At 36.9% G+C, this 16505-nt stretch overlaps 1 protein-coding gene across 3 annotated transcripts in view; it reads right to left on the reverse strand.

Annotated features, from left to right (window-relative positions):
• SCLT1 (sodium channel and clathrin linker 1) overlaps positions 1 to 16505 on the reverse strand; it is a 223066-nt gene that overhangs the window by 53036 nt on the left and 153525 nt on the right. For all 3 annotated transcript variants that reach the window (XM_043902420.1, XM_043902419.1, XM_043902418.1), the window contains 2 exons: positions 13227 to 13419; positions 6352 to 6548 (listed from right to left, as the gene is read on the reverse strand). In XM_043902420.1, coding sequence (XP_043758355.1) covers positions 6352 to 6548; positions 13227 to 13419 — 390 coding nt within the window. The remainder of the gene's footprint in view (positions 1 to 6351; positions 6549 to 13226; positions 13420 to 16505) is intronic.

Raw genomic sequence — 16505 nt, forward strand, 5'->3', positions numbered from 1 at the left:
CTCCACCCACCACTGAGCATGGCCCTGCCCAGAGGACCAAGGCTCAGCTCCACCCACCACTGAGCATGGCCCTGCCCAGAGGACCAAGGCTCAGCTCCACCCACCACTGAGCAGGCAATAGCCCTGCCATCCAGGAAGCCTGCACAAGCCTCCAGACCGGCCTCACCCACCAGAAGGTAGACACCAGAGGCAAGAAAACCATGACCTAGCAGCCTGCATATCCAGTCCACTAACAGTAGGCCAACACAAGCTTTGAAACACAGCAATACCCCATAACCAACTGGGTCAAGAACCCGCCCTGGCTCATCAGCAATCTGACATCAGCTCTGGGATCCCTGGGCCCTGCAGCCAGATTCCAGGAAGCGGCTCTGCCTGCCACTAGTATGGCATTAACCCCAGGACCTAGGATCACCAATCAGAGGGCAGGCAACAGCTCAGAGTCTTATAAATGCTGACTCTGACCACCAGAGAGCCAGCACTAGCCCTGAGGCCCCTGAGGGTTCCACAATGAGCTGCTTCATAACTGGGTCTCACTAACTATACACAGGAGCGTCCATACAAGGTAGGGCCTGGCAACCAATCAGGCTATAGGACAGCAAGCCCACCAGATTGCCACACAGTCAGCCCGCCACAACAGAAGGACCCACGCAGCCCTCTTGGGAGAACCCCTAGAACCCATAGTTTGAGTGATGAGAGGGGAATGTACTGCTGGGACACATAGGACGTTTCCTACAGAAGGCTGCTTCTGCAAAGTTGAAAAGTGTGACTAATCTACCACATATGTAAAGATACAAACAGCAACTTAGGCAAAACGAGGAGGCAGAGGAATATACTCCAGGTGAAGGAAGAGATAAAATACTAGATGAAGAAATAAGTAAAGTGTAGACAGACAATATACCAAGAAAGGGTTCAGAGTAATGACTGTAAAGATAATCAAAGAACTCAGGAAAAGAATGCATACAGAGAGTTAGAAGTTAGTAGTTTTTGTTAAAAAGACAAAACATAAAAGACCAACTAAACAGAGATGAAGACTACAAATGAAATGAAAAATATACTAGAAGGAAACAGGAGACTAAATGATACAGAGGAATGCATCAGTGAGCTGGAAGACAGAGCAAGGGAAATCACTGCCACTGTACAGACAAAGAAAAAAAGAATAAAAAGAAATGAGGATAGTGTAAGAGACCTCTGGGACAATGTCAAGCATACTAGCATTAGCATTTCAGAGAGAAAGGGTCAGAGAAAATATCCGAAGTCATAATAACTCAAAACTTTCTAAGCCCGGGAAAAGAAACAGTCCAGGAAGTGCAGAGAATTCCAAAGAGGAACCATACTAAGACACATCATAATCAAAATGACAAAAATTAAAGATAAAGAGAGAATAGTAAAAGCAGCAAGGGAAAAGCAACAAATACCATACAAAGGAATGCCCATAATGCTTATTTTTCAGCAGAAACTCTGCAGGCCAGAAAGGAGTGGCACTATATATGTAAAATGGCGAAAGGAAAACAAAAACAAAAACCCTACAACCAAGTATCTTCTATCCAGCACAGTTCTCCTTCAGATTTGACAGAGAAATCAAAAGTTCCATAGACAAACAAAAGATAAACTTGAGCACCAGCAAAACAGCTTTCCAAAAAATGTTAAATGAACTTATCTAGGAGAAAAAGAAAGGCCACAACTAAAAACAAGAAAATTACTGAATGGAAAAGCTCACTAGTAAAGGCAAACATAAAGGGAGGAAACCATCCACACAAAAAGCTAGTAGGGAGGTTAAAAGATCAAAGCAGTAAAACCATCTATATCCACAATAAGCAGTTAAGGGATACACAAGACAATCAGATGTAAAATATGAAATAAAAAATAGTAATCATGGAGGGAAGAGAATACAGGTATTTAAATTAAATTGTATTAAATTTAAATTTAAAAATGCAAGTATTTAAAATGCATTTGAAATTAGAGATCAGCAATGTAAAACAATGCTAAGATCATGGCATCCAGTCCCATCACTTCATGGCAAATAGACGGGGAAACAGTGGAAACAGTTAGATACTTTATTTGTTTGGGCTCCAAAATCACTGCAGATGGTGACTGCAGCCATGAAATTAAAAGACGCTTGCTCCTTGGAAGGAAAGTTATGATCAACCTAGACAGCATATATTAAAAAGCAGAGACCTTACTTTGCCAACAAAGGTCAGTCTAGGCAAGGCTATGGTTTTTCCAGTGGTCATGTATGGATGTGAGAGTTGGACTGTGAGGAAAGCTGAGCACTGAAGAATTGATGTTTTTGAACTGTGGTGTTGGAGAAGACTCTTGAAGAGTCCCTTGGACTGCAAGGAAATCCAACCAGTCCATCCTAAAGGAGATCAGTCCTGAATGTTCATTGGAAGGACTGATGTTGAAGCTGAAACTCCAGTACTTTGGCCACCTGATGCAAAGAACTGACTCATCTGAAAAGCCCCTGATGTTGGGAAAGATTGAAGGCAGGAGGAGAAGGGGATGACATAGGATGAGATGGTTGGATGGCATCACTGACTCAATGGACATGACTTTGAGTAAACTCTGGGAGTTGGTGATGGACAGGGTGGCCCGGTGTGCTGCAGTCCATGGGGTCGCAAAGAGTCAAGACATGACTGAGCAACTGAACTGAATGTAAAAAAACAACTAAAACTGCTTTGTATCTAAAGCAATATGATTTACAAAAACCTTGTGGTAACCGCAAAACAAAAATCTGTAACAGACATACACACACAAAAAGGAAAAAGGAATCCAAACACTAAAGATAGTCATAAGTCAAAAAGAAGAGAACAAAAGAAGGGAAAAATCTACAAAAACAAGCCCCAAACAATTAACAAAATGGCAGTAAGTACATCTCAATAATTATCTTAATTTTGAATTGTCTAAATGCTCCAACCAAAAGACACAGACTGGCTGATTGTATACAAAAACAAGACCCATACATATGCTGCCTACAAGAGACTCACTTCAGATCTAGAGACACACACAAAGCTAAAGTGAGGAAATGCAAAAAGGTATTCCATACAAATGGAAATCAAGAGAAAGCCCGAGTAGCAATATTTAGATAAAATAGACTGTAAAATTAAGACTGCTGGAAGAGACAAAGGAGAACACATAATAATCCAGGGATCAATTCAAGAAAAAGATATAACAAATGTAAATATATATGCACCCCATATATGAGCACCTAAATATATAAGGTGAATATTAATGGACATAATAGAAGAAACTGACAAGAAATAAAGAAATAATAATAGTCAGGGACTGTAACATCCCACTTATATCAATGGACAGATCATCCAGACATACAATCAGTAAGGAAATCCTTGCCTTAAATAACACACTAGATCAAATGAACTTAATTTATATACAGAGAGAGTATTCCACCTGAAAGCAGCAAAATATACATTCTTTTCAAGTGCAAATAGAACATTCTCCAAGATAGATAACATGCTAGGCCAGAAAATAAGCCTTGATAAATTTAAGAAAACTGAGATCATATCAAGCATCTTTTTCAATCACAAATCTATGAGACTAGAAATCAACTACAGGAAAAAACTATAAAACCACAAACATGGAGGCCAAACTATAGTTACAGAATCATCAATAGAGCACTGACTAAATCAGAGAGGAAATTTAAAAAACACCTAGAGACAAATGAAAATGAAAGCACAACAATTCAAAACTTATGGGACACAGTAAAACCAGGTCTAAGAAGGAATTTTATAGTGATACCTGCTTATTTGACATTTTCCCAAAAAGGACACACAGATGGCCAGTAGGCATATGAAAAGATGTCTAACATCACTATTGAGAGGGTAACAGGCAGGAAGGCCAGGGGTGTCCAAACGGAGGAAATAGGCTGCAAGTGTCAGACATTTTTATCTATCTTAAGTGGCAGGAGGAAACAAACTAGCATTATTTTTTTCCTTCTCTCTACAAATTTAAAAGGAGGTTTTCTCTTAAAATACTGTGTTGGCATGACACCTGGTTTCACCTGAAGCTAACTATTCTCAAACCTTGAATTAACCAATACATGTTTCTCATGGAAATGTTTGTCTTAAGCTCTGTTAATGTACTGTGCATTTACCCTAGACTCTGTCTTCAAGTCGGTTGTGCCTAATGGCTCAGAACCTACTTGACAAACCAGTATGTTACACTCAGATACTGTTCCCCTAATCTATGTAAACGATACTATTTGTATGGTAATCTGCCCTTCTACAAGATTCAAGTCAATCGTTTTATGTTCTGGGATGAATCATCTGGTGCCAAGATTATCCCAAAATGTATTTTATGGATGAGGGGCCTGGTGCCATTTTGAGTTTTAAGACATTCCTTTCTTTTCATTAACAGACTGCTAGTGACTATATAACATCCAGCTGAAGACGAGCAGGGGGCACTCTTTCTGCCCCCTTCTGGTGCCTATGTCAGAAGCTTTCTCTATCTCCTTTATACTTCAATAAAACCTTATTACACAAAATTTCTGAGCGATCTAGCCCCGTCTCTGGCCCCGGATTGAATTCGTCTCCTCCGGAGGCCAAGAATCCTGGCGTCTTATCGTTCAGCAACAACCTTTCACTATCATCAGGGAAATGCAAATCAAAACCACAATAAGATATCACTACACACCTGCCGGAATGGCTAACATCAAAAAGAACACAATTAACAAGTGCTGGCAAAAATGTGGAGAAAATGGAATGCTAGTACATTGTTGGCGAGAATGGAAACTGATGCACTCACTGTTGAAAACAGTATGGAGGTTTCTCAAAAACTAAAAATAGAAGTACCAATTTCACCCTTGGGTATTCATCTGAAAGAAAAAAACAAACAACCCACTAATTCGAAAAGACACATGCACTCCAAAGTTCACAGCAGCAATATTTACAATTGCCAAAAAATGGAAGCAACTTAAGTGCCCATCAATAGATGAATGGATAAAGACGACATGAAATATATATACAATAGAATACTATTCAGCCAAGAAAAGAAACTAGTGAATATAACAAAAAGAAACAGCCTTGCAGCTACAGAAAACAAACTATGGTTATTGGAGGGGAGAGAGAAGAGGGAAGGGTTAGTATAGGGGTAGTGGATTAGGATATACAAACTACTAGGTATAAAATAAGAAAAAGCATACATTGTGCAACACAGGGAATATACCCAATATTTTACAGTAACTATAAATTAAAATGTTGTGAATCACTATATTGTACACCTATAACTCATATAATATTGTACAGCAACTATACTTCAATAAAAAGAAATAAACTGGCAAAAAAACAAAGTAAACTTTAATGGTTAGGACCATATTGACTATATCCAATTGACTTAAATTTGAAACCAGGATCTTTTACTTTGTTAGCTATGTGACCTTGAACAAATTCCTTTATAGTAAATATCATCTATTTTTATGTCATTCTTTTTGATTTTTTTTTTTTTTTTTTTTACTATTCTTTCTCTTGTTTGTCTCAGTATTTTTTCTCAGGCTCGGCTAAATTTTCATTCCTCCAAACTAAATTTTAGAACTTAGTTCTCAGTAGCCTAATTTCCCTATCCAGACTTACTTTCTATACCCTCTAATTCCATGACTTTAAAAATTATGCATATATTAATCACTCCTAAATTTATAGCTCTTGTTGCAATATCTTTCCTGAACTCCAAACTTATGTACCTAACAAGTTGATATTCTGATATCTTTTAGGTAGCTCATACTTAACATGGACCAAAGCAAACTTTTAAATAATGATTTCCAGTCCTTCAAAACTTAATCCAAGTTATCATTTTATACTTGGATTATCACAGTACTGGTTCCTCTTCTCTCTTCTTCTACCCTTGACCCTCTCCACGCTATTCATCATAGAGCAGTCAAAGTGATCTGTTGAACATTTAAGGCCGATCATATCATTTTGTTAAAAACCTTTCATAGCTTCCCATTTCATTTATCATAAAAGTTCACGTTCTTCCTGGGCAAACGTCAGCAAATTTTTTCTTAAAGGGCCAGAGAACAAATATTAGGCTTTGCAGGCCAAATAGATTCTGTTGCAACTATGGAACATTACTATGCTATATCTATACATGAATAGTATTAAGATTCTAAACTGCCGTGTCCAACAAAAATCATTGTATTTCCTGTGATATGCATAAAATTTATAAAACAAACAATATGAAGTTGATCTATAATTGCCAACATTTTTCATAGCAATTTAATATTTGCTGTAAAAAATATAAGGTACAGACTTACATATTTTTACAGAAAGATTATGGCAAGGACATTAAACTAAAGGTTAAATAATTTTTCTGTAAAATGGACCAAAGAATTAATAGTGGACTTACTTTAGATTACTGATTCTAATTTCTGCACTTTCAGTGAGTTTCTTCGTTTCTTCTTTCCACCTGTTGGCTGCTTTCTGTGTAGTAGCTAAGAGATGCCTCAGTTCAACAGTGGAATTTCGATTACTGTCTTCCATCTCTCTTAACTGAACTTCAAACCCATGTTCCTTTATTGAAAATTCATGCTCCATTGTACTGATCTAAGAAATAAAATGAAAACAGTATTTTCTTTTTCTTTTCTGCTATTCTTGGAGACAGAGTGATCACTGATAAATACAATAATTTATTGTGTGGTCTGTGGCACAGAAATGTTTGGATGAGAAACCTATATAAAAATTAATTTTACAATTTGTCTCCATCATAGATGAAGACTTATCCTATGTTATAGTATAAATTTAATAAAACCAGAATTAAGATGGAGTACAGATTTTTTAACACTTTCCCCAACACCTTGAAATGACAGTTGGAAAAAAACATACCACAAATATAGACCTGCTTTCATCATCTATTTTCACTTTTGGTGCCTGAATGGACAATAAATGTTCATGCTCTTAGTAACTGAGAGCTGGGTTTAAATGGAAGCCATTTATGTTTTTTAAAACACACAAAAACTGTTTATTGGTTTATTATAAAGGATACAACTCCAGCAGAGCCAGATGGAGGTAGGTACAGAGCCAGAGCAAGGTACAGGAGGGTAGGGGGTGTGCAGAGCTTCCAAGCCCTCTCCAAGGATGCCATGCTCCCAGCACCCTGATGTGTTCATCAAAAGCTCCTCTGAGAGGCTCCCCAAACCACTTTTGATTTACATACTAAAGTTCAGGTTCTTTCAAAGAGCTTCGTAAAGTTTAAAAAAAAAATTATATACGGGAATTCCTTTACTACCACAGTTACGGTATACATGAACAATTCCCCCTCCCTCCCAGAAAAGACTAAAATGCTTTTCAGAAAGTTATATGGAAATGTCTTCAATTATTTCTAGGTTATTTATGTTATTACGGTAAAAAAAAAAACCTTAATGTAGAATGAACATACGAATAAATGCTCTTTGGATACCCTAAAGTTTTCTCAACTTGAGGTTCAGGGAGAGAATTAACCCTAATGCTCTAAAGTACCCAATGTATGTAATGAACTGTCTTTCATATGCATCTAGAATGAAACTACCTATTACCATATTTGAGGCAACTGATAAAATAGTTAAGTAGTTACTAGAACAATTTCTTTGGTATACTCTCAGGCTATCGTTATCTTGCTACACTCAAGAAATGTTATAAGGAACACCTATCTTGTGATATTTTAAAGTAATGTGCTTTAAAAATGGTCATGGCTGGAATGGTTTCTAGTAAGTTATTAAATATGACTACTTTCAAACTGAAAAATGAATGAATAAGAAGCCTCAATTTTTTTGATTCAAAAAACACCAAAGAAAACTCAATAACAGCTAAACTCATGGCGGAAAACTACAAACATTCTGTCCTCATTATTTCTTCTCAATGCTGCATACTTTCTAAATCTCTTAAATTTGTTTTCTCAAATGGTACACAAGTAGAAGACTGACTTTATAAATACTGGCACTGGAAAAACTACCTTGGATTTATTAAATTTGTATTGTGTTACTCCTGAGCAAGCCTCCTGAGGCTCTGTGACTTCTGCTCTATTTAAAACATTTTAAAATTACTGAATTTTACAAATTTTGAATTGAATATCCTTCCTTGCCTCAATCTCCACTTTCTCTGGAGAAGCCACAATTCTGATATCTTAGGTGGAAGTATTTAATTCTGCCTCTGTCTCTCTCACACACATCATGTATTAAAAGCTGATCTATGCATCTACACAGTTTTATCACTCTTTCTGGCTAGTTAACTCCCCATTTCTACTTGAAAAATCTATTTGCAGCTTGAAAAGCCTTATTTTAAGGTCCTTCAATGATAACCTGCTCTCTACCTAATTCTATGAGACTGTGTTATACTACTATTCCCTTCTTTGTTTCTGTCACAATGCATTCTCATTCCTGGATCTTCTTATATGCTGCTCCCTTTGACTAGAATAATCTTTCCCCTCCTGCTTATCTTAGTTATTTCTACTCAACTTTTAGAACTTAGCTAACTTCTTGCTCCTACAGGGAAATTCTCTCACTATCTAGAAAAAGCTCTCATAGTGTCCTATGCTTTTCCTAAAGAGCATTTACTAGTTTGCAAAGATAACAATTAAAGTTTGCCCACCTCCATGCAAATAATAAATTTTTAAGGATGGGGACCATGTCTTTTTCGTTTACTATTACATCTTTAGCATCTGAATCATAATAAAGGTATCAAAATTCAGTCTTTAAATGAACCCCAGATCCTTCAGTTGACACAATTCTGACTTAAACTGGACAGGTCTGCAATGATGCAGGATGGATAAGGGCCAAGACAACTTTGTCTTCAAAACAAGTCTCACTAATGATTCAATTCAGAATGCTGGGCTGGAAAAACAGATTTATGGTCTCCTTCCCCTCTTCCTTTGTGTCCTTCCTTTGCACAAAACTATTCACTCACATAGACAGGATTGCTAAAAACTAACCATCTCCTAATTTTATATTTTTATGAGGAGTATTTAGACCACAAAGATATGTAGATCCTTTGCAGAAAGAAGGAAGGAATTAGGAAAAGAGAAAACTGGGGCAGAAAGGACAGTAGTGGCTTTAAGATCAAATGAAAACTTCATAAAATAAGTTGTTATGGTTCTCAGCCAACTGCCCTCTGAATACCCAACTGTTTTGATCTTTCTGGCTCCTAAAGATCATACACTTTTTCATGGGGGAGAAAAGCTGCAAAGTGTAGCACTAGATTCTTATGTTGTCAAAGAAGGAATCAGCTACAAAGCAATTTATCTGACAGCTCTCCTCCATAAAATAGAATTACAGCTATCTAGTTAAGAGGTCCTGTCCCTTATTTAGCAATGATTCTTCTCTTAAGCTACATGCAGACTTGGTATAAAGGGAGCATTTCTGGTAGGAAAATTTTCTTTCTGTTTTTCCAAGAAACATCAGCTATTATTCTGAATTAAAGACAGAGTAAACGCAGTATCAGGTAGGGAAATTCATTGCCATTCCCTTCTCCCCGTTATAAGAACCAATCCCCAAAACACAAGTATACTGTAAAATTTAGGCAAAATACAAAAAAATGAAAAAGACAAGTATATGGTCTCTGTATCTACAACTCAGAGATAACCACCTCTAACTTTTACATCATTGTTACTTATGAATTTTAAAACTGAGATTAGTGGATATAGGATTACAACATATATAAATACATATGCACACTGTTCATTTTAAAAAATACTTAGGACTTAACAGTACAAACACATTACAAATTATTTGGAAACGTGATTTTTAATGACTCAATACAGCACTTTATAAATGGACCATAATTTAACTATCTAGATAGGTTGTTTTTAATTTATTACAAATAATGTGGCCATCAACCTCCTTAATTATAAGACACAGTAATTATTCTATTATGACTAAATTTTATAGACTCTCAATGTGTACCATTTTACACCTGCAACTGCACATTCACTCAAACTGACAACTCTGCAGTTAATTAATACAGAGTTTAAACTTTTAAAAAACTTGTTTATTAGTGATTTGTTTTTCCTAGTTTGTGAATTCTGCTCACGTCTCATACATGTTTCCCTATTGGGTTACAATTTTTTTTTTTTCATTTTTTTCAAAGCTCCTTGTATGACCTTTGTCTTCTGTCATATTTATTAAAACTATTTCATCCAGTTATTTCTCTTTAAAATATTTTTAAAGTTGTTTTAATTATTTAAAAACCTTATATATAAATCTGTCAGTATATTTATTCATTTGCAATTCTCCCAGTTTTCAGTTTTGCTGAGAAAGTGCTTTCCCATCTATCAGTTAAATATTCAACTTCATTTTCTACTAATGCTATAAATGATCACTAATAGTTTTTAGTTATTAACCATATGAAATTTATAATATGATATTTAAAAATAAGAAAATTTAAGATTTTTTCAAAGCACACTGTCTTTTTTTAATTACAGAAATGTTTCAGTATAGAAACTTTCAAGCATATACACAACAGAAAAACTTTACAATGAATCTCTATATGCTTATCACCTAGTTTCCATAATCAGTAAATTCACAGACACTCCTGTTTGATCTATAATTCTACTTACCTTCCTCTGCCAAGATTTACCTCTCTCTCGCTTACAATGACATACTGTACATAAATTTTAAGGGTACAACTCAATTTTTATACATATAGTGACATGCGAGCACCACCACCCAGATTTAGCTACCTCAGAACCTGGCTCTCTCAGGTGCCCTTCTAATCAGTATTCATCCACCTAAAATGCAGCCACTCTTCTGATCCCATCCGTACAGGCATTTATGCCTGTTCTTCATTAGCATATAATTAAATTAATAGACTATAAGTTTTTTAATGTCTGGCTTCCTTGTCCAATATTATGTCTGTGAGACTTGTTTGCCATTGCTTATAGATGCAGTTTATTCTTCTCATCTATTCCATATATGAACATACCATAATTTGCTTATGTTATCTCACATTGATGGACATTTGAATTATTTCTAGCGTTTTGATAAGATTAAAATTTCTATGAATGTTCTTGTACACATATTTTGATGAACAGAAGCATTCATACCAGCTGGGTATGTAGTTAGTGTTTTTATTATTATCTGGCATAGTATGTATGTATGTCCAACTTAAAAAGATACTACCAAATGGTGGCTGTACCAATTTATATAACCAAAATAACCTATGAAGGTACTGGATTTCTTACAACTTTGTCAACACTTGATATTGTCAGTTTTTAAAATTTTAGTCATTCTGGTATGCATGCTATAGTACCTCATTATAGTTTTAACTATATTTCCACAGTAAATAATGAAATTGAACATTTTTTTCATATATTCTCTTTTATAGACTAATTCTTTTGTTCATTTTTGGAAATGGGGTGTCTGTTTTTTTCTTTTGATTAACTTTTTTTCTTACTATTTCATTATTAACTGGTAAAAGTTTTTATATTCTAGATATGAGTCTTTTTTTTGGTTGTATGTATTATAAATACTTTCTTCTACTTTTTACTCTCTTAATGGTAATGTCCCTTTTGATGACTTAAAAATCTTAAAGAAATCCAATTTATCTACCTTTTCATTATGATTAGCTCTCTTTTTGTTCTGTTTAAGAAATTCTTCCTTAGCCAAGATCATGAAGGTTCTCCTTGAAGCTCCATCATTTTCTATTTCACATTTAGGTCTACAGGGAAGCTCAAATTAATTTAAATATATGGTGTGATATAAGGATCAAGGTTTATTTTAAAAATATGGACCCAGTTGACCTCATAATATTTATTGTAAAGATAATTATTTCCCTACTGAACTTTTGTGGTGCCTTTGTTATAACGAGGTGATTATGAAAACTGGGTTTGTCCCTGGATTCTGTTTGTTCTATTGATCAGGTTGATTATTCTCCTGTTGATTACACACTGTCTTAATTAGTATAGCTTTATATCAAGTCTTGATATCTGGTAGTGTGATCTTTCCCCTTGGTTTTTCAAAGATTCCTCACAGATTAAAGCAAAAAAGCACGAGCTTCTTTGTATGATATGTAAGAGTCTCTTTTTCAGAGCTTAAGCTTTTATAAATAACCACAATGCTTGACACTTGCAATAGGAAGCATTCAATAAACATACGCTGATATGAATTAGGTTGGGATGTGACTTCTTATGAGTCCTCACAGTAATGAAAAATGAAGTGAAACACTGATGCTACCACCTGATGGCCTTACTATGCAAACGGAAGATACAGACCTTTCTCATAAAAAGTAAATGCCACTTTTAAGGACTCCCCCTTCATACCCCAGACACAAATACAATCAACTGATACAGTTCTAAATACTTTTTTAAATTTTAAAATAGTATTCAAAATGCATATGTATTTAATATAAATAGTTATGTTTTATATATAAATGAAACATAGTAAGGTCATTTAAAAAAAAAAAAAAAAAGAGTTAATACCACTTTTACAAAAGTCACACAGAATGGGGAAAGGCAGGCAACATACTGATGGTGATACCTGTGCTTGAAACTCCCTCAAACAGGTTATCAAGTCCCCACTGCCAAACCATATAAGCATTAGAGAAAGAAGCAGGTGGGGCGGGTGAGAAAGAAAAGGGAATTTTTTTCCAGAGGACACTTTTGCCCCTTGCCTTTTCCCTGGCATGGAATTTTTAGACTACCTATGAGCAGTTCTCAGAGCATACTGATGTACCATTATCTGCAGAGCTAGTTTTAAGAGTTCTATTTTCGAGTGGCTGTTAGGTGGTTCAGATGGTAAAGAATCTGTCTTCAATGCAGGAGACCTGGGTTCGATTCCTGGATTGGGAAGATCCCCTGGAAGAGGGCATGGCAACCTACTTCAGTATTCTTGCCTGGAGAATCCCCATGGACAGAGAAGCCTGGCAGGTCCATGGGGTCACAGAGAGTCAGACATGACTGAGCGACCAAGTACAGCACATTTTAGAGGGAAAAGAGAGGACAGCAGTCCGTAAAGTTATCTATAGTTTTGCTAGCACTGCTTAAATTGCTTTGGCAGGAATATCAGTGCATTTCATGGTTGGAAAAGCATTTTTTTGTGTGTGGATAGTGAAAGCAATCATTTTCAAGTATGCTTGCCAAGTTCTACAATACAGAAGAGACTGGTTAATGCTCTGCATTATGATTTAGTGCTATCTGATGAGAAGGCAAAAACTGAAAAAAAAGGTCTTAAAAATGTTTAAATAGGTCTCTGTAAATATTCTCTATATTTTGAATTTCACAGGTACACATTTAATTCTAAATAGATTTGAATATACCTTTAATTTGGCTTTTTTTTGAACCTCGAGAGCACTCTTTCTCAAATCCTCAGTCTGTTTCTGTAACTCTTCATTTTCCTGCTGAAGTTTCAACCTTTGTTCATTGACAAATCCACAGTTCTCTCTCTCAGACTCCAATATATTTTGAAGTTTCTGAATCATTTCTTGGCAACGTGATATCTCTTCCGAGGAACTGATTAAAAAAACAAAACAAAAAGAATCTTTAAACTTAATGATCTGGAATAGAAGTCAAGAAGTCTGTCCATATTTTATACTGCAGACTTGTTTTCTTTGTTCTGAGTCATTTCTCTTCACTGTAGACTTAAACCATGTGGTTTCACAATGTTATGTTACACCAACCAAATATATTCCATTTAGCAATCTTAACTAATAACAGAAATTGAATTGCTATCACTCACTAAGGAAGTCAACATGAAACTTCTTTCCAACAGTAACGCTGAGAATCACTGTGTAAAGAGGACTTCAAGAGGACAAACGAAAGCTAATGATGCGGAAGGTGGACAGGTAATAATGAAAAACTCCTTTCATCATCAACCAACTCTATAGAAGACATTTGCTGACTATATTAAATTATGAATTATAATAAGACAATTCAAATTTTAAAAAATAAAACTTCTAGTTGTATAAACTTATTTTATCACAGTTTAAGCAGGTTATATCTCTTGAACTTTCTCAACAATGGATTACTGAGTGACAAGACCTCCAGACATGTATATTGTTTCAACATACTGCTAATTTTTTTCCTATCTTTTAAAATTTCCATCTTTTCAATCCCAGGTAATAAGTACTATGAACATTCCCTAGCCATTGGGTGTCATAAGAAATATATAACATCCTTTACTGCCATAATACTTGTAGTTCCTTTTTTCCTGTCTCAAACTTGGCTAATAAAGTTCCTAATGAAATGATGGATCTAGGTAATGATCCTCAAATGATGCTCAAGTCAGAAAGATGCTAAGATCAAAAATAACAACACATTATGTGCCTCCAAACAGGAGTCCAAAATGTTACCATTTATAAACAATTCTTGCAAAAAAGTGAAAGCTGAATCAGATCAAGCCTCTTGATCTAATTTTTTTAAAAAATGCATGGGGCAGGAAACAAGGTAGATGATATGATATATATGCATGTGGGTAGAGAAGACTCTGCAACACAAACAACCCAGATTTTCAACAAATTATTTGTAAGAAAAAAAAGAGAAAGGAGGAGATTCCTAGAGAATATAGATGTATATCTCCATTCCCATACATACACACCTTTTCTTTATCCTTTTATCTCTCAACAGGCACTTAGGTTATCCCAATACCTTGGCTATTGTCGAGAATACTGACTTCAATGAATATGGGAATGCAGGTATTTCTTTGAGACAATCATTTTGTGCCCTTTGGATCTATACTCTGAAACAGGATTGCTGGATCATACGGTAGTTCTACTTTTAATTTTTTGAGGCACCTCCATACTGTTTTCCATTGTGGCTGCACTAATTTATATTCCCACTGACAGCACAGAAGGGTTCCCTATTCTCCACATTCTTGTCAACACTGCTATCTTTTGTCTTTTTGACAACAGACATCCTAACAGGTGTGAGGTGATACCTCCCCTTTTGATATACCTATTGGTCAGCTATGTCTTCTGAGAAAAATTTGATCAGATCCTTTGTCCAATTTTTTCTTTTCTTTTGCCATTGAGCTGTTCAAGTTTATTATATATTTTGAAAATTAACTCCTCATCAGGTGTATTACTTGCAAACATTTTTTCCTATACCATAGTGTCTCTGTACTCTATTGACTATTTTCTTTGCTGTGTAGGAAGGTCTCAGTTTGATGTAACTTCATTTGAATAGTTTTGCATTTGTTACCTGAACTTGTGGGGTCATATCCAAAAAAAAAAAAACCACCCCTGCCAAGACCAATGTCAAGAAACTTTTCCCCTTTGTTTTCTTCTAGCAGTTTCACAATTTCAGAATGTACATTTAAGCCTTTAATACATTATGAGCTGATTTTCGTATATGGTGTGTGGTAAGGGTCCAATTTTTCTTCCCTTTCTAAATGTCCAGTTTTTCCAGTACCATTTATTGAAGAGATATCCTTTCCCGGGGGAGGAGCCAAGATGGTGGAGAAATAGGACGGGGAGACCACTTTCTCCCCTACAAATTCATCTAAAGAACAATTGAACGCTGAGCAAACTTCACAAAACAACTTATGATCGCTAGCTGAGGACATCAGGCGCCCAGAAAAGCAGCCCATTGTCTTCAAAAGGAGGTAGGACAAAATATAAAAGATAAAAAGAGAGACAAAAGAGCTAGGGACGGAGACCCGTCCAGGGAAGGGAGTCTTAATGAGGAAGTTTCCAAACACCAGGAAACCCTCCCACTGGCGGGTCTGGGGGAAGATTTCGAATCTTGGAGGGCAACCTTACTGGGAGGAAAAATAAATAAAACCCACAGATTACGTGCCTAAAAGCAACTCCCAGCAGAAAAGTACCCCAGACGCCCGTATCCGCCACCAGCAAGTGGGGGCGGAACAGAGAGGAGCCGGCGGCATTGCTTAGGGTAAGGACCTGGCCGAATGCCCTGAGGGCAATCGGAGGGAGCTAACGGTGAGATAGCAACTTAAACTGTGCGATAGCAAGAGAGAGAGAAAATTAACCGCCGGAACACACTGCCGGCCGTTGGCAGAACAAAGGGACTGAGAAACTCCAGAGAAGAGCTAGCCTGCGGAGGACTGGATCATCCCCGCTGGAGGTAGGGGGGAGGGGAAAGGGGCAAACTCGGCTCCAGAGAGGGCAACCCCTACCACACTGCAAACAGGCCTCCAGTTTCTAACCAAAGACTTCCTGAGATTCTGGATGGTCGACATCCGCCTGGAGGGTCGTGGCTAAACACAAGGCACAGGCACCCGACAGGCGCGGGTGGAAACTGAGGCTGGGGCCGCGGAGGGGAGAAGGCGCACTGCACCCGGGGAGAGTGCGCCCCTCAAGCTCCTGGCTGCCTGAGCTGCTCCGGCGGGGAAGGCACAAAACGCAGGCGCAACCGAGTCCGCACTTTTGTGGAGTACCCGAAAATTGGAATCGCAGGCAACGCAGGGCACGCTCCATATAGAGCAGCTGGGAGCCTGAGCAGTGTAGACGGGGAGAGCACACACACCCGTGAGCAGGGCAAACCCAGTGTGGCCGGAACACGGTGAGTGCTCCCCACACACAGAGATATCTGCCTGCAGTGCCCCTCCCTCTCCGCAGCACGCAGCACGACTGAACTAG

The sequence above is a fragment of the Cervus elaphus genome, chromosome 5, assembly GCF_910594005.1.
Source record: "Cervus elaphus chromosome 5, mCerEla1.1, whole genome shotgun sequence".
Lineage (NCBI taxonomy): Eukaryota > Metazoa > Chordata > Mammalia > Artiodactyla > Cervidae > Cervus > Cervus elaphus.